Source organism: Diceros bicornis, chromosome 14 (assembly GCF_020826845.1).
Source record: "Diceros bicornis minor isolate mBicDic1 chromosome 14, mDicBic1.mat.cur, whole genome shotgun sequence".
NCBI classification, from domain to species: Eukaryota; Metazoa; Chordata; class Mammalia; order Perissodactyla; family Rhinocerotidae; genus Diceros; species Diceros bicornis.
In genome coordinates, this window is record NC_080753.1 from 23,697,403 (window position 1) to 23,720,946 (window position 23,544).

Here is a 23,544-nt window from a genome sequence, read left to right on the forward strand (position 1 = left end):
CCATGCATCCATCCATTATATCCATCCATCCACCCGTTATATCCATCCATGCCTCCATCCATCCATGCATCCATCAAATATTTATTGAGCACCTATATTTGATGCTTTGCATTTAATCCTTACAGCAACTCTCCAAGATGGACATTGTCTTCATTTTACACACAAGGATACTGGGACCCATAAAGTTAAGTAAGTTGCTGAAAGTCACACAGCCAGTAAGCGACAGATCTGAGATTCAGCTCTACCTGCTTCAAAACACATGCTCTTAGTGTCCAATCAAATGGCCTCCCTTGGTGCCCCAGAGCCTAGTTGTGAGCGTGGAATGTAACAGCCATTCTATGGGATGAATGGGCATGCTAAGGTTCTGGAATGCTGGATGTCTGTGGTTCTACCCTGGGTGCAGCCTGGGGGTGAGAGGCAGTGCTGGGCTTCTATCCTCTTGGCATTGGCGAGCAGTGACCTCGTGTTACTGACACCACCCCTGGAAGAGAGGCTTCTTCCTCACATAACTTGCAACCCTGGCCCGTCCCTGCGTCTTCTCCCCATCTGGCCAACTCTGCTTCTGAGGGCAGTCTTACCTCCCACAGGTGGGGAAATTCTAGGTCCACGCTTGGCCATTGCATCCAGCCCCACCTGTCTCCCCCACTGACTGGGCTCTTACACGCCTGCCTCTGAGCTTCTCCTCGGGGTGAGGGCCTCATTTGACTCGGTCCTTCTATTGGCCTTTCTTTATAAGCTTTCGAGTTGGCTGCTCAATTTCAGGTCAGAACTGCCTCTTCAGGCCCCACTGGCTGAGACAAGGAGTGCAGGTAATTTACTTGGGAGGTGACCCCAGGAAGCATAGGTAGTGGATAAGATAAGTGAGAAGGGAAGGGAAGGAAGCCGATAAACTGTGTGTTAGTGAGTAGGTGACAGCTGAGGGCACCCGGGGCTCGGTCTCACTGGGGGTTTCTGTAGAACGTGCTTTTGAATTACCCAGCAGGCAGCGGGGCGGAGGAGGGAATTGGGTGTTTATTCACTAGCTCCCCTTGGTCTTTGGCTGCTGGGGGAGGGAGGGTGCTACCTCTGTTGCCTCTGGCGCAGATGCAGGTCCTGGCAGCTGGTGGCACTCAGGTGGGCAGGCTGGACTGTGCGTGCCCAGGGGGTGTGGCTGGGGCACTGACAGCCTCTGCCTCGTTCCCCAAGTCCGGGCCTGGTGGTCTGGCCAGTGTGTTAGAGTGGCCTATTGTCAGGCCCTCTTCCCACAGCTCCCTTCTCTCCATGCCCACACAGCTGCCAGCCCCCAGCTGCCCCAGGCAGACCCTTCCCACTGGGGCCAGTCACCAGGACCACGTTCATTGTGTTCAATACTTCAGGAGCACCTGCTACGTGCCAGGTGCCATGGGTGAAAAGAGGAAGCTGTCAGGATCCCTCGAGGTGCTCAGAGCAGAGGGAAGGGACCCAGCGTGAATGAGGTCCTTACCATATGCCAGACACTGGCTGCCCCTTCCAGCCCCGTCCGAGGCAAGCGGACTTCTCTGTGCTACCAGACCGACATGCTGGGTAGCACATGGCCTGGAGGCACCTCCGAGTCCCCCCTCCCAGCTCTGGCATCCTGAGACTGTGATTGTAGCGGTTTTTCTGACTTCCTTTTCCTTTCTCTCACTGCGCCTGCCTCTTCCCCTCCTGGGGCCACTAGCCCCATGGCTGCCACGTAGCTGCCTTTTAGTCAGTCGGGAACTGAGCCTTCTAGTGCCCTCCCTCTGTGTCTCTATGGGGAACAGGATGCAATTCACAGGGCAATGGGGAGGGGGGGTCAGTTTATTCAAGGGCACCCTTCTTTGTCCCTGGTGAAGGCTCTGCCCGGTGCCTGCTTCCTGGAGAGGGGCCTCCTCCCTCTTGACTGCTGTTCCCACCCCGCAGACTCACACTATAGTCTTATGCCTTAAGGGGCCGAGGGAAGGGAAGAGGGTTAAGAGTTAAGAGAGGGAAGTGGTGTGTAGGTGAGGCCTTCTGGTGTGGGGGTGGGGGAAGGGCAGGAGGTTGGGACGGGGCAGGTGCTGGGCCTGGTGGGGGCATTCACACTGAAAACCCCGGACTTGGCCCCAGACAGGCATGCCAAATCCCACTCCCTTTGACTCATCTTGCTAGCCGCTGCCCACGACCTTTCCCCTTGATGTTTTCACTTCCAAACCAGGTTTGGTCGGGGTGCGTGTGCCAGGATGGCGAGGGCAGGAGTGTGTCCGCCTGTGCTGGCCAACGTCGTTACCTCTGACATTCTCCCCCCTACTTACTAGTGGCATCTATTCCCCACCCAGTGGGCAGGGCCGGCATTGGCAGAGTGAACGTCTCTCATGTACCTGCCCCACTTGGACAGAAAGGTGGCTGGACTTATTCGGGGTGGGCGCGTTGGTCTGAGGGCTGGGAGGAGGGCAGAGGTGACTTGCACAGGGCCTGAGAGGTGGCATTGATGATGAGGCTCTCTGGTGGTGTCTCAGGTGGGAGCTTGAGCATCTTGGATCCAGCAAGGAGGTATAAGGCAGCTGCAGGTCGGCTGCCTGGTCTCACCTCTACAGGGGAAGCTAGGGAGGCAGAAGGGCACAGAGATAGGATGGGCAGGAGACAATGGAAGGAGAGACCATACTGATGCTCCTCCCCCACCTCAACACGCACAAAATGCAGTGCACTCGCTTCCTCTCTGCCCAGCTAAGGGCGCGGTGCTTCGAGGCGTGTTTAAGGACACAAGAAAGGGATGGGTGAGCCGCTCTGTGAATTTGGAGAGTAGGACCGTGGTATTCCTCTCACACCTGTGTGTGGAGGTGGCGGCCGGTGGAGGCGGCTCACTCACTCTGTGGTGTGCGTGAGTGGCAGCTCACACACGCTGCTGTCGAAGGTCATTTCTCCTGTAGGGGGAGAGGCTGGCCTCAGGGCAGGTCCCCTCCGGCTCCCCAGGTGGAGACGGGGTGGAGGTGCCAGCTGGCGTGTACCTGGCAGGGCAGGAGTGAAGCTGAGTTCTGGGTCTGGACAGCTGCCACCACTGGGGAGGCCCTGGGGTGGACGAGGGCTGGGATAGGACCCAGGTGAGGGAGCCCGTGGATTTTCTGCCCCTATTGACTGTTTTCAGGAGCCCAGCTCACAGGCGGGGCAGGGGAGGAGGCCCAGCAGGTAGGTGTGTATAGTGAGGGCAGAACAGCCTGGTTGTCCAGCGGCCTTTGCCTGCGCTGGCCGCCCTGTCCTGCCCCCACCAAGCGTGAGTCAGACCGAAAGCAGAAGCTGCCAGACATTGCACAGGGTGAAACGAGGCAGAACCAACTGTGCTATTTTGGAACCTGGTTAATTCCCCCTCCTGTCCCCCCACCTCTCTTCTCTTAGGGCTCCCACCCACTCCTGGTCACCAGCACTTTGCCATCCTCAAGGGGACAGTTGGGACAGGACCTGATTTCCCCTAGCATGTATGTGGAGGGGGTACTTAAAGCCTCTCCCCTTGCTGGACCCCGCTCTGTGGCCAAGAGGTGCTGGCTCCCCCTCCTGGAGGGAGCTCGCAGACAGGGTGGCCCTGGAGAGATGACGGTCACCGGCTTTCAGCACTGCCCATCTGGCACTCACCCATCCCCTGCCTGTCTTTCGCCACTCTCAGGCCAGCCTGCGGCTGCCTCTCCCAGGAGTGTGAGCTGACGAGAGATTCAGGTGGAAGCCTCTCCCAGCAGTGACTCTCAGAGGGTTGGGAGGGATTCCGGACCCAGAGGGGAGATATTTTGGGGCCAAGGGCCTTTCCAGAACCTATGACATCACACACCCTGCAGCAGCACCAATGTGACTCCCCTGGTCAATGGTTCTTTCTTGTGCATCCTAGGCCTGCTAGAGGTTCTGGCCCCACATTTTAGGGTTTCTTTGGAGCCTGCATTAGCCTAGGGGCCCCCGGCAGTCCAGTCTCCGGTGGTGAAAGAGGTCAGTAGGGTGTGTGTTTCTGAACTGAAGGTGGGAGTGTAGAGCTGAGAGCTGTCACTCATCTGTAGGTAGGGTGGACAGGGGTCACTGCCCCTCCTGAAGCCCTGTGGCCCGGGAGAGGGTGGGCCTTGCTACTGTTCTGTGTGAGCTTGTGCATGGGGGCGGGCACAGCCTCCACTCTGTTGCTGCCTCTCAGCGGGACCCTGAAGTCAGGGGTCAGATGGATTTGGGGCTTAGGCAGGTGAGGCGGGGCAAGGCAATGTGGAGGAAAGATGGTCTCCTAGGCCTGCCTCCGGGGGCTCCAGCACTGGCCACGCCTCTTTTGGCACACACGGCGCACACGGCACACGGGCACGGGCACACACTGTCCTGGAGGTTGTCTGCTCTCTGCTGGAGCTGTTCTTGGGCAGGCGCGTCCTGGGGCAGTGTGTGTGTGATGGTGAGTGTGCATGTGTGTACAATGTGTGTGTAGGAGGTGCTGTGTGTGTGTGAGTGGGTGTGTCTCACATGGCCTCTCTGGGTTACTTTTGCACCCGTAACCATGTGAGCTTCCAGGCCGTTTGCCCCTAGACCTCACTGTTCCCCCTCCTGCACGAGCCGGAGCCCCAGCGCTGAGTGAGCTCTCTGTGTTCTGCCTCCTCCTTGGCTCCTGGGCCTGAGAGTCAGGGCTGTTTGCTCAGGGTCACTGGGCGGCTCGGAAGGGCCCTGCCTGGCCCTTAGAGTATCTCTCTCCACCAAGGGCCTGCACTTCCTGCTATCTCCTCCTACCTGTCACCAATTTGCATGCTTGGAACCAGGTGACCAAGCCTCCAGAAGGCTGCCAGTAAAGTGACTTTAAGGTACCCTCAATCTCCTAGGAAGCTATGTTAACGTGCAGATTCATCAGGTCTGAGCTGGGCCCTGAGAGTCTGCATTTCTAACCAGCCTCTCAGGGGATGTGAGGCCTGGGGATCGTGCTTTGAGTGGTGAGGACTTAAAAGGCCCTCTCCCACCTAAACTCCAGTCAGAGCGACGCTGCTCACCCGGGCCAGGGAGTAACACTCATGGACCACCCCCGGGTGCCAGGCACGTCACACTCTTCAGCTACTTTGATCCCTCTCCTGCTCTGAGGGAGGTGGCATTACCACCATCCTGTTTTACAGATGGAGAAACAGGCTCTGAGAGGTTAAGTAACCTCTCCTGGGTCACACAACTGGTAAGTGGCAATGCCAGACTTGAACTCTGGTCTGTCAGGGCCCAGAGCATATGGGTGTTCCACTAAACCCAGCTGTCTTCCAGGGAGAAGTCTCAGAAGGACGCAATGCGCCTGAGGGGGCTGAGTGAGGGGCTGGAACGCAACTGTCAGGGAACTGCAGGAGGTCCCTAAGGTCTCCGCAGGGAATTCCTGAGTGTTGGGCAGCAGCAGAAGTGACAGTGAGAAGCGGTGCCTGGCTCTGCCCCTCCCAGCCCTGTAGGCTGCCTCGGTGGGCACCTGGCCTTGGATTGTCCATACTGCCTAACCCTCAGCGAGCCCGGACAGAGCAGGAAGGGGCCTCCCACTGGTCCCGTCCAGCCCCCACACGTTATCAATCAGGGGTCCAAGGCCTGGAGAGGGGGCAGGACTTGCCCGAGGTCACACAGCTGGGCAGTGGGACAGCCAAATGCAGGTCTTCGGTCCCACTCTGCCCTTTCAGAACAGACTCATTCCAGAGGGTCAAAACTGGCGGGCCCCGAATCCATGATGGCACACAGTGACCAATCAGGCGGAGTCTTGGGCCTCATCTTCCCTGGTGAGGGGCATCAGTGACCATCTGGGCTGGCCTATCATCCACAAAAACTTAGCTGATCTTCCCTCAGCAGAGGAAGGGGGCAGGCCGCTGAGGTGGACAGGGAGAGGTCAGATGGGACCTGGGGCCCGTGGTGTCCCATGCCGAAACCCTTTGCTTGCCGTGCAGGCTTTTTCCTCTCTGGGGAGCCGTCTATGGGCTGTACTCCGCCCATGTCCCTCCCTCCCACCACGCACACTTCTGCTGCAGTCCAGTGCCAGATCTCTCGTCCATTCATCGCATTTCTGTCCGACCAGTTTGATATAATTTCCCCCTGAGGCCCTCTTGTGGCCCACGTTGCCTGCCTCAGTGAGATCCAGACGTATCATCTGAGCCATGGGCGTGGATCGGCCTTGGCCATTTAGCAGAAGAGTGTCTGCAGGCGGGCAGGGTCTGGCCTGTGTTCTGGGGCATCTGGGAGGGCTGAGGGATGTGCAGGCCTCTCGGGGGACCCTCTGTGGGATTCACTGAGGGCAACGTGGGGTGGGGGGAGTGGGGCAGGGCTGGGAGTTCAGGGGGACCACAGTCCATCTCCATGGGTCTTCCCTGTGAGCCCCTGGCCTCCTCGTCTGTGCTGGAGCTGGTGGTGGCCGCATACTTGAGAGGGGCCTGGGCTTGCAACCCCACTTCACCATGTCCTTGCAGTGCAACCCTGGACAGGTCACTTAGCCTTTTTGAGTCTTGGTTTTCTCATCTGCCAGAAGTGCTATTTGTCTTGTGTGGGGTTTGTGGGGGACAAAGGAGACCCGATGTAGGTCATGTGCCTAGGGCAGTGCGTGGTCCATAGTAGGGGCTCAGGGAGTGTTTGCTGAATGAGGGGACAGGTGGTAATTGAGCGCGTGTTGAGTCATTGGACAAGCAGCGTCCGTGGGCCCTGAGTCTCTTTCTGGGACGTCTGATGGGTGGGATGGGGTAGAGGTTCCAAAGAAGAAAGCTGATTTCTCTGGAAGCTCCCTTATAGTTGGGGAGACTGGTAGGTGGCCAGGAAACAACTTGTTCAAGCGGTCAGTGTGGCTGTGGGCAGGATGCTCAAGTGGATGCAGTGTCCGGGAGGGGGATGCAGGGAGCAAGAGAAGAGGGGTTCAGTGCCCTTGCCCCACTCCAACTCGGGAGAAAGGCGACTGCCCACCAAGGGGCAGGAGGAGGGATTCTGCAATGTGCGTGCGTGTGTGTGCGTGCCTGTGTATGTGTGTGTGTGTGTGAGAGAGAGAGACAGACAGACAGAGGGTCTGCATGTGTGGCTGGGCTGTTTCCATGCATATCACGACGGTGGACACCTCCTAGGACCTTTCTGGTTTTTCCTCTCCATGCTTCCCTCAGCTACATGTCCCCCTGTCCCCCTGTCCTTCAAAGCCTGGTGGCAGTCCTCCTGGGGCAGGCCTCATGCCAGAGTCCAGCTGGTCCCTGTGGGACAGCCTGGGCGCCTCTCTCTGGGATTGCATTTGAAGCCGCCCCCTTTGCTACTCAATTCCTTGCCTTGCCGGGGGCCAACAGGCCGGCCAGCCAGGAGGCGCCAGCTCCCACCCTTTCCTGTGGGCAGTGGGGCTGATGGGCCTGAGCTGTGGGCACTGGAGGCTGCTAAGCTGGCCGGGAGCTCCTGTGGCTGCCCTTTGCCTCCCCTCTCCTTCCTTTCCCTCCTCCCCACCTCCTGCCTGTGTTCAGAGAATTAAAAACAAGCCCTCCCCCCAAACACACACAGCCCTGCAGCCTCCTGCAGTGTCCTGCGGTGGGTCCTGGAGAGGCAGGCACTCTGCGTGGTGGAATGGAGCACATCCTGGGTGTGAGTCTTGCTCTGCTGCCGCAGATGCGCATTTTGCATCATCCTTCTGGAGCCTTAGCTTCCTCCTGTCATTCACTGTTTTTCCCCAGTTTTTATTCATCACAAACGGGGTGTGATCAGCCTGGGCCAAGAGTGTCCCCACTTGGCAGAGTGATTATGTTGCATGAAAGACACGGAGGACCACATCCTGCGTGATAGCCTTTATGTCTGCGCAGGGTCAGGTGACACTAACCCACGGGATGGAGGTCAGACTGGAGGTTCCCTCTGGGGGAACCTCCTGATGGGAACTTTCCAGGGTGATGGAAACATTCTCCATCTTGATCTTGGTGGCAATGACACAGGGGTATGCACCTGTAAAAATTCATCAAGATATACACTTTAAATCTGTGCATTTTGCTAGGATAAATTTACGTCAAGAAAAAGAAAAAAGGCCAAAACATTAAAATAAAGATGTGAAAAGCATGTACCACTGACCTCATTCCTGCTCCCAGTACCAAATACCTTCCAATCAAACAGTGCACACTTACCAGGGCAAGCGTCACTTCCATTTGCTCTTTTTCAATATTGAAAGTAGCCCAAGGGCCCCATTGTTGTCTTTCATGACCTCCAGGGGACCACTGGGCCAGAGAACAGAATAACAACCTGCATTATAAGTATCCCCAGTGTGCCGGCCACTGTGTGAGTGCTCTGCCCACTCATGACCTGTTTAGGACCCAAAGAGGAGGCCATCATTATTAGCCACCTGCCTGTCCCATCACACTGCAGTGAATTAGGTGATAGACAACCTTTGGAGAAGAAAACCTTTTAAAACCTAAGGCTTTTGGAGAAGAAACAAAGAGGGTGCCTCATGATGGGAAAAGCTGGCCCAAGGCCTTCCTGCCCCTGTCCAGGAAGGAGAGACAGAGCTGGGGTTACCACGAGGCTGCTCTGCCCTAGCCTGGGGCCTTGATATGGGGTGTGTGTGTGTGTGTGTGTGTGTGTGTGTGTGTGTGAGAGTGAGAATGGATGGGACTCTTTTCTCAAACGAAACTTAAGAGAACAGAAAGAGGAGACTTGTCCAGGGATGCCCCCGGTGGGCATGGATGAAGTGACAATGAACAGTGACCTAATGGTGATATCTCCCCCAAGCCCACACTTTCACCTTTGTAGAAGCCTCTACACCCATCGTCCCAACTTAGGTCACAACAGCTCTGTGGGAGAGGTGGCCCCAGCTGGTAAGCTCCACTTGACAGATGGAAAGACTGAGGCTGGGCTCAGACGTTGAGTCAGGCACAAGGCTGGGACTCAGACCCAAGCATCCTGATGCCAGGTACCCACAGCATCTCGTAGGCAGGACTGCTGGCTCCTGGAAATCTTACGACACCTCCCCACCCCTAGATCTCTTTGGGTCTGGCCCAACTGTTGCCCCCCCTGCCCTCCCCTGGGCCCTGCGGGGACCCGTGACTGCCCGGGTAATTTGGAATGGCCTGTTCTAAGGCACGGGGATTGTGTGGACATTCTTGTTCTGTTTCCTAGTTCATTAGGCCTGCCTTTGCCATCTCCTCTGCCAGAGGGGCTCAGAGAAGACAAAACAGACCTCGATCCTGGAATCTTCCCCTCTCTTCCCTTCCCAAGGCTGAAAAGTCGCCCAGGAGGTCACAGGGTCCCTCCCCGGCCTCCGGGAGCCTCAGCACCTGTTGGGGAGGCCTTCCTTTAGTGGTAGGGTTGCTTTCCACAACCGTGCAGCTCCCGCACAAGGGGGAGTTTGTAACAGACTGGATCAGAAGGAAGCTTCTTCCGACCACAGAGGCACAGGACGTAATAAATGGCTTAAACAGGCATCCAAGCTGCTGGGCTAGCATGCTTTGTTGTTTCAGCCGCCAGACATGTGTTTTTCTGGGAATACAGGAAATTATCTCTGCCCTTTGAGGAAGGGTAGAGTTTTTTCTGCTTGTGTTTGAGGATTCCAGACCATTCCATCATCCTGAGCACCCTCTGGCCCCTGAGCTGGATGCAAGAGATCAGCTGCTGAAACCCTTTGATTGTAGGGGGATTTCTTCAGTGGAATTCCTAAAATAAAATGTGGCGACCCTCATTTCAAGGGCAGAACCGAGGCCAAACTCTAAGCCCCAGGGTTAGGGTTGTGGAGCCAGACTGCCTGGGTCCAGCCTCACCACTCAGCTCTGTGACCTTTGACAAGTGGCAACCTCTCTGTACCTGTTTCCTCATCCGTAAAGTGAGGGCAGTACTGGGACTCATGTCATGAAGTCATTGTGATAATTAAATAAGGGCCTTCAGACAACACACAGAGTAAGTACTCCATAAGCGTCAGATCTTAGTATAAAATATTTTTCCCGATTAGAAAGATATACGTGTTCATTATAGAAAAAGAACAACCTTCCGAAAGGTTAAAGAAAAGAAATCACTCATGATTGCATCATCCAAAGAAGTCAGCAATATTTTTGTATATTTCCTCCCAGGAGGGTTTTCTACACAGATTTGTACATGGTGATGATGAGATTATATTTTATATAGAATGTTGCATCCTACTTTTTGTCGTTTGACATATCCCCATGTTACTTATAAACATATACGACATCAGGAGGAACACAACGTAACTTATTCAACCGTCCTATTGCTGGACATTGAGATTATTTTTTATTTTTCTCTAAGATTAGTTTTGATTTTTCTGTATACAAAGTGATGAGTATCTTTATGTGTAAAAACCTTCTATGCATTTAGGATTACTTCCTCAGGCTAGTGGATATTTTTTAATACTTTGATACATATTTCCAAATTGCTTTTCCAAAGAGGATGTACCAAGCTACACTCGGCAGTTGTGTTGAAGCTGTCTGGTACCAAAGGCATTTCAAAATCATAGCCTCTTTCGGGCGCGGGGAGAGGATAATTTGTTCAACTCTTCTTTTAAATTATTTAAAGTCTGCCCTCAGACTTATGTAAATTTTTATGAAAGTATAACTCACAGAAAATTGGATGAAGGGTGAGTGAGAAGCTGGATGCATTTTCATAAACTCGACACTCCCATGTCACCAACACCTGCATCATATTACAGAACATTCCTGGTCCCCCAACCCCAACCTGTCCTGTGCCACCTCTAGTCACTACCCCCAAGGGTAACCAGGATCTTGACTTCTAACCCAGAAGATTCGTTTTGCCTCTTCTTGAACTTTATATACATGCATCACACGGTATGCATTTTTGTGTCTGGCTTCTTTTGTTCAACATCTGAGAGAGTCCTCTGAGTTGTGTGCACCAATAGCTGGTCCATCTCATTGCTGAGTAGCGTTCCAGTGTGTGGATAGACCACAACGTCTCTATCCATTTCCCTAGTGATGGACATCTGGGTGTTGTCCAGGTTGGGCACTATCGTAGTGCTGCTGTGAACATTCTAGTGCATGTTCCCTGGTGAGCACGCGGATGCTTTTCTGGCTTATGGGGTATATGTATTTTCTGCTTCCTGATCCAATATTTGAAGGATTACTTGGAAGGCAGAAAAACCCCCAGGGCAGTTCGGGCCCCAAAAGCAGTTGAAGGGACCTGCCTCAGCTAGGAGCAGTTGAGGGGCACCACATAAAGATCAGGCCCCTCCGAAGGCTCCTCTCTGGGCCTGTTGTGGAAACTGAGTGGGCCCTGGGTCCCGGCCCTCCAGCTCCAACTGGTGTGTGGCTTCTGACCCTGGCCCCGTGCCTCTGGTGGCCACCCAGTGTCCTCACCCAGGAGCCTCAACTGGCCTGACAACCATTGAGCTGAGCAGGGCAGGGCTTGGGCCAGACTCCAGGTGCAGCTGGAGGACCCCACCTTTGGATGTGATTAGAAGCAGGTTGGGCCCTTCACAAACCCCTAGAAGCTGCCCTGCTTCCTCATCCCTTGTTTTAAAAGAATTACACAGGTAGCACATAGTCACATCCTAAGAGTTAAGTGCTTCGAAAGTCAAATGAGAAACTCTAAAAACCCCTCTTTACCTCTCTCCACTCCATTGCCCCTCCCCCTCTCCCAAGAGGTAAGCACTCTAAACAGTTTGGGATGTTGGGGGATAAAGAGTGGGGGCTGTGAACCAGGCTGCTGTGTAATCTTGGGCAAGTTACTTCACCTCTCTGTGCCTCAGTTTCTCCCTGAAAATTGGGGGCAATAATAGTAGTCACCTCAGAGGGTTGTTGTGAAGAATAGTTGAGTTAATATTTGCAAAGGGCATAGGCCAGCCCTGACCCATGGCAAGCATTCAAGAGGCAATCTGATCCTTCTAGTCTTTTCTACACATTTACCCATTTCCTGCCTCAATGGGCTCGGACGGTACATCTCATCCTGCAGTTTGCTTTTTCCACTCAATGCTATATCCTTGAGATCTTCTTCCCTATATCCGAGACTTTCGTGGTCCCGGGTACTCTTTCTCCTGGCCTCTCCCTCAGGGAGTCCGCTGATTGCTCCCCGTCCCTCCCCTCCCTCTGTGCACATCATTCCTCAGGAAAGGTTCTGACCAGCCTGTTCAGATGAGGGAGGCCCCACACAGGCTGGTCCGAAACCAGCCCTGGCCCTGACCACAGGAGCGCAGTTTTGGAGGGGAAACCAGCGCTGATCTGTTCTCGAATGCCCAGGGGCCTGCTGGGCGAGTTCTGCACACTCACCGTCTCCTCGAATCCTCACAACAACGCTGCGAGGCGGGCGCCCTCATTGGCTCCATTTCATCAAGGAGGAAGCCAAGGCACAGAGAGGTTGGGTGGCTTTCCCGGTCACCCACCGGTGCGGGCAGAGCGGGGGCTCCAGCTGCACCTGTTGGACGGCAAAGCTCGTTTTGGTCACAACTCAGCTAGAACGGGACCCAGCTCAGGGCGGAGGTGGAGTCAGGTGGGAGGTTCTGGGTGAACAGGGGTGGGAAGCAGCCCGTGGTTCTGCGGGCGCAGATGGGGGCGGCTCTCATTGCCCCAGCGGAAGCTTCCCTGCTGTGTTTTCCATGTGATGGGGCAGGGGCAGGAATTCTCTGGGGCGTCAGACTCAGGAGGAGGGTGTTACCTGAGGATGCGGGCAGAGGGAAGGTTCTTCAGGGAAACACTGTAGCCCGGGGTCTGCACGTAGTGGGCACTGAGGCCCCTGGTGTTACTGAGTACATGTGTGGTGGACCCCTTCCAGGCCTGGGGGTCTGGAGGTCAGATGGCGAGAAGGGGTCCGGGGGCATTTTGGTCTCCTATGTCCCTCCTCTCAATTTTTCCCGACCAGTGGGCACTCGGGGAGGCTGCAAGTGGCCCCTCAGGCTTTGAGAGTGAGCAGGTGTGCCTGGGGGCTGGGGGACGGTGCTGAGCATGCCTAGGGTCTCTCTTGGACCACCCCATTCGCCCACAGATCCCCTCACATCCCTCCCTTAACCCCACGCCCATCCCACTCAGGCCACACTCAAGAGTGGGGGCCAGGGGAGGAGGCTGGGCTATAGTGGGAAGAAACAGCTCTGTGAGGGGAGGTGACAGCTTTGACAACGGAGGTGGGGTTGGGAACGCCTCACTCTGCTCTGCCACCAAGCCACCCTCTGTCAGAGGCCGGGGGACAGGCCAAGGCTACCGACACTCTGATGCACAGACACCTCGCTGTTCACAGTTCTCCAATATCCTCTCCCAGGAGGCTCACACAGACCCTGGGTGGGTGGTGGGCACGGACTCCTGTGTCCATTTTACAAATGAGCAAACTGAGGCTGGTGCAGCCTGTGAGAGGCTGGAGAGGTCCAGCCCAGGCTCTCCTGGTGGCAGGGCCAGCTCCAGCGCAGCCCAGGACGGGTGCCCAGCCCGCTGTCAGAGAACAAGGGGCTCCTTCTCCCCGAGCCCTCCCCAGGCCGGCTGGCACTGCCAGGCCCGATGACCCCCCACCAGGGGCCGACTGAAGTGGGATTGTTCCCAAGGGGACAGGCTCCCCAAAGCTGCGGGTGTGAGTGCGCAGGGGTGCAACTGCGAGGGGAGTGGGCGGGGCTGGGGTCGGAGCCCGTGGGGTCTGTAGGGCTGCAGTAGGGGGCAGAGAAGGCTACCTTCTGTAGGAGCATGGGAAAGGGGTACAGGCTGCAGCTGTGTCCCTGCTACAGGGCTGAGGAGAGTGGAGTAGGGGGGAAACTGCTCCTTTCTCCTCGGGGACTGTCCTGTTTGGAGCTGGGCAGAGTGACCCCTGGGGCTGAGGCAGCCTCTCCACTAATTCCTGGCCTGGGGGCAGAGAAGGGAGGAAGGAAGGGGAAGTAAGCGCCTCCAGGGCTCAAACCTCAAGGCGGATGGTCCTGCCCACGCTGTAGGGAAGCAGCTGTGGTGGTAGAGGGAGCCCTGGGTTGGGGTCAGGTGGCCTGGGCTCCATTCCCCGCCCTGGATCAACCAGACATGCAACCTGGGACAAGCTCCTTCCCAGCCCTGTATGGGGATGCGGTGGTCTCCAGACCCCCGCATGGGCTGGGGAGCCAGGCTGCCCGGGGTTGGGTCCCAGCTCCGTCCCCGCCACAGGATACTTACCCTGCCGGCGCCTCTGTTTCTCCTTATCTGTAACAGAAGAATAATAACCAAAACTACCCACTGGGGCTGTTTGAGGTTAAAGTGCTCGGAACAGTGCCCTGCACACAGTAAATGCTCAAACAGATGCCAATTATTATTATTTCCATGATCTGGTGATTTGCACTGAATATTTGCCAGGACCTTCCGCTAATGCTGACTTAGTCTGATGTCTGGCATTAGGCAGAACATGTCAGCCTGTGCTGCTTTCCTTTGCCACCTCCAGAGGTCTGGGTCTCATTCTTAGGGCCTTGGGCTGCAGCTCTGGCCTCTGGTCTACACTGCAGCTGCCCCTGCCAGTCTTGTGCTCATCCTTACTCACCCACTCAGTCTACCAAGGGCCACACATTAATTTCATTTAACGCTCTCACCAATCTTCTGAAGTAGAAACGGTTTATAGATGAGGAGACTGAGGCCCAGAGAGGTTAAGTGACTTGCCTAAGGTCCCACAGCAAAGAAGTGGCAGAGCTGGAATTCCAGCCCACATCTGCCCCATCTGCTAGCCCTTGCTCAACCATGAAGTCACACTGCCTCTCGCGATATCCCCGAGATGGGACCCCCCAGCCCCTGCCAGGACCTTTATGGAGTCCTGGCATCCCCAGGGGCCCTGCACCTCTCAGAGAGTCAGCCCGTCCTAGCTAGGAGGGACCTTGGAAATCTCCTGGTCCAACCCTTCCATTGTGTGCCTGGGGAGACGGAGGCTCAGAGAGGGGCAGGGGTGTGCCTCGGGTCACTCAGCGAGCTAGGGACAGAGTGGGCCTGGCTGCAGGACTCATTCTGTCCTGTCCTCCCCGCTTCCAGACTAGGTCTGGGGTCTGTAGTCACCCCGTCCCACTGAGACCTATCAGAGGGCAGGGCTGGGTGGTGGGAAGCCCTCCCTGGGCCCTGGCAGGACCGGGTGCCCTGAGGTGGCCCTCCCTGAGCAGGCACATAATGGCCTGGGGACTCGCCTTTCTTGTTTACTGGACTGTAGACGCCAGGAGCCCAGGCACTACAGCTGGCTTGCTGCTGTCTCACCAGGGCCGGTTCATAAACAGTAAACATTCCCTGTGTGCATTCATAGAGCATCAACCGTAACCCAGGCCCTGGGCTAGAGGCTGAAGGTACAGCGTGAGCAAGACGGATGAAATGCCTGCCCTTAGGGGAAGTTGCATTCCTAGTGAGGAAGAGATAGACAATGAATGAAATAACTAAGCAAAAATGCATGATATTTAAGATGGTGATAAGTGATATGGAGAAGCATAAAAGAGGGAAGGGGCATAGGGAGTTGGGGGGCAGGTAGGCATTTTGCAATTTTAATTAGGGAGTCATGGAAGGTCTCTGGAAGAAGGTGACATTTGAGTCTTGGAGGAGGTGAAAGAATGAGCCACGGTGGTATCGGGGGTAGGGCATCCCAGGCAGAGGGAAAAGCAGGTGCAAAGGCCCTGAGGTAGGAGTGTGCCTGGTGTGTTTGAGGAATTGGGTGTGGGTGGAACAAGGGGGAGAGCAGGAGGACATGGGGTCAGAGGGGACAGATGATAGAGGGCCTTATATGGAAAGGACTTCGGCTTTTACTCTGAGTGATATGGAAGCTGTGGAAAGTTCTGAGCAGAGGGAGGGATGGGATCCTACTTGGGTTTTGACAGGATCCCTCTAATTACTGAGTTATGAGTAGAATGTTGTGGGGCAGGACCGGAAGGAGTCTGAACAGCAGGAGGCTCCTTCAGGAAGCCAGATTAGGCGTGGTAGAGGCTGGGCCCACATTGGTGGCAGCAAGGTGGTGGCAGAGGAGGATGTATTTGAGGTCAGATCTGACAGGATCACCACGTGGTGTGAGAGAAAGAGAGGAGTCAAGGGTGACTCCAGGCTTTGGGGCTGACCAACTGCCATGAATGGAGAAGAGAGAGTCTCTGTTTCCAGCCCAGGAACCAGGAAACTTGGGTTCAAGTCTCAGCTGTCACCCACTTGCTTGGTGACCTTGGGCGAATCCCTTCCCCTCTCTGGGCCTCAGTGTCTTCTCCTGTACAATGGGTGCAATCCCCCTTGTCCCGGCCCCTCCCCAAGACCAGTGCTTTCACGAGGACTCGTGCCTCACAGACATGTCCCCCGGTCCACAGGGAGCCAGCGCCAGCAGCCGCCATGGCATCGCGCATCGGGCTGCGCATGCAGCTCATGCGGGAGCAGGCGCAGCAGGAGGAGCAGCGGGAGCGCATGCAGCAGCAGGCCGTCATGCATTACATGCAGCAGCAGCAGCAGCAGCAGCAGCAGCAGCAGCAGCTGGGGGGGCCGCCGACCCCCGGCCATCAACACCCCCGTCCACTTCCAATCTCCGCCGCCTGTGCCCGGGGAGGTGCTGAAGGTAGGGCCTGCTCGGGCCTGTCCCCCGCCGCCCTGGTCCCAGGGCCCCCTAGAGCCCTTGTCTTCTCCCCTCCCAGGTGCAGTCCTACCTGGAGAACCCCACCTCCTACCACCTGCAGCAGTCCCGGGACCAGAAGGTGCGGGAGTACCTGTCCGAGACCTATGGGAACAAGTTCGCAGCGCACATCAGCCCTGCCCAGGGCTCCCCGAAGCCCCTGCCCGCGGCCTCCCCGGGGGTGCGGCCGGGACACGTGCTGTCCTCCTCGGCCGGCAACAGTGCCCCCAACAGCCCCATGGCCATGCTGCACATCGGCTCCAACCCCGAGAGGGAGGTGAGTGAGCAGCTGGCCAGTGGCTGCCACCGGCAGAGCCAGAGCCAGGGGCTACGCTCCTGGGACTGCTAGTCTAACGGCAGAGGCAAGGTGCTGCCCTCAGGGGGACCCAGTCTGAGAGGGGAGACACAGCCCCGCCCTCAGGGAGCCCCAGTCTGAGGGGAGACACAGCCCCGCCCTCAGGGAGCCCCAGTCTGAGGGGAGACACAGCCCCGCGCTCAGGGAGCCCCAGTCTGAGGGGAGACACAGCCCCGCCCTCAGGGAGCCCCAGTCTGAGGGGAGACAGGCCTGCCCTCAGGGGGCCCCAGTCTGAGGGGAGACACAGCCACGTCCTCAGGGACCCCCAGTCTGAGGGGGACACAGCCCCGCCCTCAGGGAGCCCCAGTCTGAGGGGGACACAGCCCCGCGCTCAGGGGGCCCCAGTCTGAGGGGAGACACAGCCCCGCCCTCAGGGAGCCCATCTCACAGGAGAAACGTCAATCCCTACTTTTGAAAGCTCTGCTGGGGAGAAACAGGAGACTCATACAGGAAAGCCCAGCACACTGCAGAGCCATGTCCAGACAGACGATGTATAAAGAATCTCGCTGGGCACCCTGGCTCCTTGGGAAGAGCCCTGGCCTGGGCCTTGGGGCCTGTGGGACCTGGACAGCTCATCCTCCCTCTGGGCCTATTTCCTTCTCCCCCAGATGAGCAGGTTAGGTGAGGTGGGCTCTAAGGTCCTTTCAGGTCCCTGTGCCCCTTCCCCTGTCCTTCTCCAGTGGGCCCTCCCCAGATGACTTTTCTATCTTTCAGTTTGATGTCATCGACAACATTATGTGTCTGGACAACGTCCTGGGGTTCATCAATCCCGAAACTCAGATGCCCAACACGGTACTGCTGGCCAGGGTGGGGCGGTGTGTCAGAGGGAGCGGGCAGAGGTCCTACAGTGGCTCTGAGCCTGGCGAGAGCTAGAGATGGGTCTTCCCCCAGGCAGAGCCAGCATCCAGCTGCAGAAATGAAAGTCGCCTCCATCAAATCATGTGACGAGGGCCTAGGGCCAAGCAGAATTATGAATCCAGAGAGATGTGCCTCAGCCTGCGTGCATGATAGGGCTTCAGCGGGGACAGATGGCTGGGCAGTCGGGGAAACCTTCCTGGAGGGGTTGGGGGCAGGGGGCCCTGGTGCTGGGCCTTAGCAGAGGGGAGGTGGGGGGAGTGTTCCTGGCGGGGAGCAGTGTGGCCCCAGGAAGGCCTGCAGCTGATGAGTTCCTTTGGGATCTGGGGCTTCCCTCCTCTACCAAGCCCAGGGCCCAGCAGGTACAGGCCTGTGTCCCTCACTCCATGGGGTAAGTGACATGGGGCTGGCTTTGTCCCCTCCCTTGGGCAGCCTCCTGGCAGCATGAGTGCTCTCTGGGCCTAGTGGGCAGAGGTGAGGAGGCAGGTGGAAAGGAGCCAGGCTTGGAATCAAGAGGCCTGGCTTCTAGCTTTGGTTTTGACCTTGGCAAGTCCCTCAAACATTCTGAGCCCCCGTTTTCTCAGCTGCAAAATGGGGATTTGCCTTCAACCCACAGAATTGTGTGAAGATTAGGTAAGGCAAGAAACTGTGGGCAAGCTTTGCGCAAGGGGGACAGGTATTTACATTAGCCGGTGGAATTGCGGGTGCCCTTCCCCTTTTTTGGAGGCCTTGAACCTCAGCTGCTCACTCCTGCCTCTTGGGCCTGAGCCTATTACCTGGATCCTGGCCCCAGCCCACACCACTGAGGGGAAGTTCCAGTTCTCGAGGTGGGCAGTCAAGGAGTCCATCCCTAGTCCCCACTGCCCTGTGGACACTGCCTGGTGGCTCCTCAGGAGCTGACCCGGGCCAGTTGGTCTGAAACCTGCTGTCAGTGGCAAGGCATGGGAAGGCAGAGAAGGAGGGTGGCACGAGTGTCTGGCCCTTTTTGTGGCTTCTCTGTACCTTGTGGGGTGGTTTTGTACCCTGTAGGTTTCTGGGCCTGTGATTTGCTCTGCGTGTTTCTGTGGCAGGAGCTGGGGAGATCTTTCCAGAGCTCAAATCTGTCGTTGCTTAAAGCCCCACTGGCTGCTCATCACAAAATCCCAGGGTCTTTGCAAGTTGAACCGGGCACTGCAGGATCCGGCGAGTCTCCTGCCCGCATCACTCTGTGCTTCTGCAGCTGTGACCACCATGCTCTGTGCAGCCCCTCTTCTTGCTCAGCCAGCCCCCTGCCTGCTGTGCCCTTCCTCACATCTTTGCAGGGACTCAATTCAAGTTCCACGCCCTCTGGAAACCTTCCAGAAACTCCAAAATAGATTAGGTGCCCCTCCCCTGGGCTCCCGGATGCCCAGGGTGTAATCCTCCCACTGCACTATCTCCGGGTCTGATCACTGTCTTCAGTGCTTCCGGCTCCTCTAGGCTGGCTGTTCCTTGAGGGCAGGGGCTGCAGCGTGTTCAGCTCTGGACGCTGCAGACTTTCAGGTGGAATAGCTCGGTGAAGAGGCCCGGGGTGAACTGGGCAGCCCTGGTGCTGGCTGCAGACCCCCTAAAGCTGACACTGCCACCCGGGAGACACCAGGACAGCTTCCCCCGGGGATCTCTGGCTGTTCCTGAGACGATGGGCCCTGGGGAGGGCCCTCCACGGAGTGGGGGCTGCTCACTGTGTCCCTCTCCCCACCTCACCCCACAGCTGCCCCTGTCCAGCAGCCACCTGAATGTGTACAGTGGCGACCCCCAGGTCACAGCCTCCCTGGTGGGCGTTACCAGCAGCTCCTGCCCCGCGGAACTGACCCAGAAGCGAGAGCTTACAGGTACCACCTCCCTGCCTCCTTGTGGCCCCGGCTTCCCTCCTCCTCTCTCCTCCTCTGCCTTCCTCCCAGCTCCTCTCTCCTTCTCCCCTGGCCTCCAGATGCTGAGAGCCGGGCCCTGGCCAAGGAGCGGCAGAAGAAAGACAATCACAACCTGAGTGAGTCCCACCAGCCCCTTCGCCCTGCCTCCCTCCTCCTCCCTCCCTCCTGGGCTCGGCCCTGCACAGGTTCTAGGAAGGCCTCCCTCCCCAGGCCTTAGATCCTCCCCTTGGTGTGAGTGGGCAGGCTCAGCACTGCTGTCTCTCCACCAGCCTTCTTTAGGAGGGGGCGGGAGAGGGGGCTCCAGGGAAGAGATAGTCAAGAAATCCCCAGAACTTCAGAGTGAATGAGTTTATCAGACTGTTTTCTTAGGGCGTGGAACCTGGGAGCTCCTGGGGAGGAGTTCTGGGCAGCGGGGAGGGCTGCTGCCCCAGGCAGCTGTGCTGTGCTAACAGCCTGACCAAGGCCCCTGAGTTGTGTCTGGCCTGCACCCTTGCCCCCTCGCCCCTGTAGAAATCCCAACCTTTTGGTCACCCATTTCTTCCCAGAAGGGCTGGGGCACCCCTCCTTGGGCTGGGCCCTTCTCCCCAGATGGGGCCCCCATCCCTCTAACTGCTCCCTCCACAATCTGTTCACTTCAGTTGAAAGGAGACGGAGGTTCAACATCAACGACCGGATCAAGGAGCTGGGAATGCTGATCCCCAAGGCCAACGACCTGTGAGCGGGTTTCTGGGGGGAAGGGCAGGGGCTGGGGCGGCAACAGCTGTCAGGTATTATCCGCACCCAGCCCCCGAGCTCAGGCCAAGGGGAAAGGATGGGAAGAGAATCCCTTGGTTGCAGCCTTCTAGGAGTTATCATCTATTCCCAAATCACAAAAGCACAAGACAGATGAGCAGAGGTCCTGGAAGTGGGGCTGGGGCTGGGCGGGCTTCCTGGAGGAGGAGTCACGCAAGTCTTTGGGCTGGTATAGAGGTGATCCGGGGGTAGAAGTAGTGAGAGCTGAGGATAGGCATGGCTTTCTGTGGCAGGAATGGAAGGCCTGGGGAAGGAGGCTGCTCCGAATTGCTTGGTCCCGTGGGCTTAGTGTGGTGGGCTGTGGCAATGAAGTCACCTGGGAGAGCCTGTTCTGTGCAGATGGAGGTCAGCCTCCTCCACAAATAGTGGGTGGCCAGGTCTGGGGTTTGTGGGCCAAGCTGGGACGGACAACGTAGGCTTCTGAAACTAAAGCAGGGTTTGACTCCCGCCCACTGAGCTCATGGCAAATAGCCGGCCACTCCTCTGAGCACGCACCTCTGATTCTGCCCGGCCTGCAGGGACGTGCGCTGGAACAAGGGCACCATCCTCAAGGCCTCTGTGGATTACATCCGGAGGATGCAGAAGGACCTGCAGAAGTCCCGGGAGCTTGAGAACCACTCGCGGCGCCTGGAGATGACCAACAAGCAGCTCTGGCTCCGCATCCAGGTCTGGCCCCTGCACTCGGACTTCTTGGGTATCTCCCACCCCTGACCCCTGGCCTGGCTCCTGACCCCAGGGGTAGTGCGTACACTCTGAAGTTGGAGACATGGGAATGCTGCCCATGAGGAGGGAGGCTGTAACAGTCAGGATGTTATAGTTTGCTAACAAACAATCCCCAGCCACTTTAAGCAACAGATATCAGCGGGAGGTTCTGTTCCGCGAGATCCTCATTCTGGGACCCAGGCCGATGGACAGGCACATCTAGATCTGGCTCTTAAAGCCATGTATCACTCCTAAGGCGACACATGTCACTCTGCTCACATTTCCTTAATCAATGCAAGTACATACCTACACCTAACCTCATGGGGGCAGGAAAGTGCTAACCTCCCATGTGTGGGAGGCAGAGGGACCATTTGGTGGGTGGTGCTAAGAATCACCATGGGCGCCAACTAAAGAGCAAAGCCTTGGGAGTGTCAATGCACCTGGAGCGGGGGTTCTCGAGGTTCTCATCCTGGCTCTGTGTGGACGGCCTCTGTCCTCTTTGGACCCAAGGCTGGTCTTCTACACAAAGGGCGACTGGACTGCGGCTTTTGAACTTTTCAGTTTCTCATAGGAGATAATATAATTTACATTACATCCAGCACACATGGCCACACTCAAAGTGAAAAATCAAAGTTTCATGAAAGAACCCTCATCCTTAATAGATGCAGTGATTCTGATCATTTCCATTCTAGTCTAGTCTAGGCAAGTCTATTTCAATTAAAAAAAAGAGGGAGAGGTGGTCAAGACTGAGCACAGTGGTTTTACAACCCACTAATGAGTTGCACCTTGTAGTTTGAAAAACACTGGTCTAGTCTCGAGAGCTACCCTATGCTTCCTTCCAGCTGAGACAGTTTGTGGTCTTGGGTGCCATAGGGGTGGGGCCAGGGCTGCAGCGGGGGCTTGGGGGGAGCTGGTGCCCGTGGGTGTGTGCCCCCAGCCCTCTGTCTGCCCCACCCGCAGGAGCTGGAGATGCAGGCTCGAGTGCACGGCCTCCCCACCACCTCCCCGTCGGGCATGAACATGGCCGAGCTGGCCCAGCAGGTGGTGAAGCAGGAGCTGCCCAGTGAGGAGGGCCCGGGGGAGGCCCTGCTGCTGGGGGCCGAAGTCCCTGACCCTGAGCCACTGCCAGCTCTGCCCCCCCAGGCCCCGCTGCCCCCGCCAGCCCAGCCACCCCAGCCACCATCCTCATTCCACCACCTGGACTTCAGCCACAGCCTGAGCTTTGGGGACGGGGGCGATGAAGGGCCCCCAGGCTACCCCGAACCTCTGGGGCCAGAGCATGGCTCCCTGTTCCCCAACCTGTCCAAGAAGGATCTGGACCTCATGCTTCTGGACGACTCACTGCTACCACTGGCCTCCGACCCCCTTTTCTCCACCATGTCCCCTGAGGCCTCCAAGGCCAGCAGCCGCCGGAGCAGCTTCAGCATGGAGGAGGGCGATGTGCTGTGACCCTGGCTGTCCCCATGTCGGGGAACAGGGGCAGGCCTGGGGGCTGGCAGGGCCAGGGCCACCTCCCTCCCACCCTTCAGGCTGCACTTGTGTGTGAAGTAGCCACCTGCCCTGCCTGACTCCTCCCCATCGGCCCCCTGTTTGGACTTAGTGCCCGCTTGGCAGCCTGTGGGGTCAGGAGAAGCCCCCCACCCGGCTCAGTACTCCCCAGGGGCAGCCCTCTTGATGGGGCTGGGTAGGAACAGGCCTTCAGCCTGGCTCCCAGAGGTGAAATCAGGTGGAGAAGGGAGGGGACAGGGTGCGCTAGAGGTAAAAGAGGTCCTGGGAGGGTCCTATCTTCTGAGCCTGATCCCCCCACCAATGAAGGAGGACATGTTGAAGCAGGGGGTTCAGGAAGTTCCGTCTCAGAGGCAGCGACTGGTACCGGGGGTGCCCAGGCCTGCCTTCCTGGGACTCAGATGGCAGCAAGCCCATCCTCCGGCTGGCACTCCCCCTCACACAGGTGGGGCTCTCCCACCCCCCTTTGGTGCTAACAGCTCTCCACCAGGAGGTGTGAGGGTGGGGGGTGGCCGGAAGAGGGGGCGCTGGGTTCAGGTTAGAGTGTGGGGTGACTGCTGGGAGAGCAGCTCCCCTCCAGGCTCCCCATGTTGTGCCTTTAGTAAACACTGTGCTTTGTACCCCCTCGTCCTGTCTCTGTGGAGTGGTGCCGGGGCTGACAGAATGGGAGGATTCCACCCACTGGGCTCCTTTCTGGATTCAGAGTTCGAATGCCCCCGATAGGGGTCAGGGTAGCGGGTACAGAGAGGAGGAAACAAGCCGTTCACCTGGTGCCCCAACTCCCCAGCCCTGCCCCATGGGAAGCTGGAGATGCAGCCTTACTTAGGGGGTTTGGGTGCTGATGGGGGCGTTGTCCCTCCTCACGGACACGAGATGGCGCTGCAGCCACGCCGGTCACACCTCCAGCTGTGGCCTGAGACCGCGTAGCCGGGTGACGTGGGGGACCAGGTTGCTCATAAATCAAGTTACTGTTCTTAGCTGCTGCTTTTGGGCACCCTTGGCCCACGCTACCCCTGGCCCGGGGTGGGGGGCATG

At 57.4% G+C, this 23,544-nt stretch overlaps 1 protein-coding gene across 1 annotated transcript in view; it reads left to right on the forward strand.

The window, feature by feature from the left end:
• TFEB (transcription factor EB) overlaps window positions 1-23,129 on the forward strand; it is a 47,076-nt gene extending 23,947 nt beyond the window's left edge. The window contains 9 exon segments of the mRNA XM_058554404.1: window positions 16,115-16,292; window positions 16,294-16,356; window positions 16,433-16,687; window positions 17,480-17,557; window positions 19,350-19,470; window positions 19,569-19,625; window positions 20,148-20,223; window positions 20,820-20,967; window positions 21,964-23,129. Of these exon segments, the coding sequence (XP_058410387.1) occupies window positions 16,137-16,292; window positions 16,294-16,356; window positions 16,433-16,687; window positions 17,480-17,557; window positions 19,350-19,470; window positions 19,569-19,625; window positions 20,148-20,223; window positions 20,820-20,967; window positions 21,964-22,452 (1,443 nt within the window). The 5' untranslated portion in view covers window positions 16,115-16,136 and the 3' untranslated portion in view covers window positions 22,453-23,129.
• Window positions 23,130-23,544: the final 415 nt, after the last annotated feature.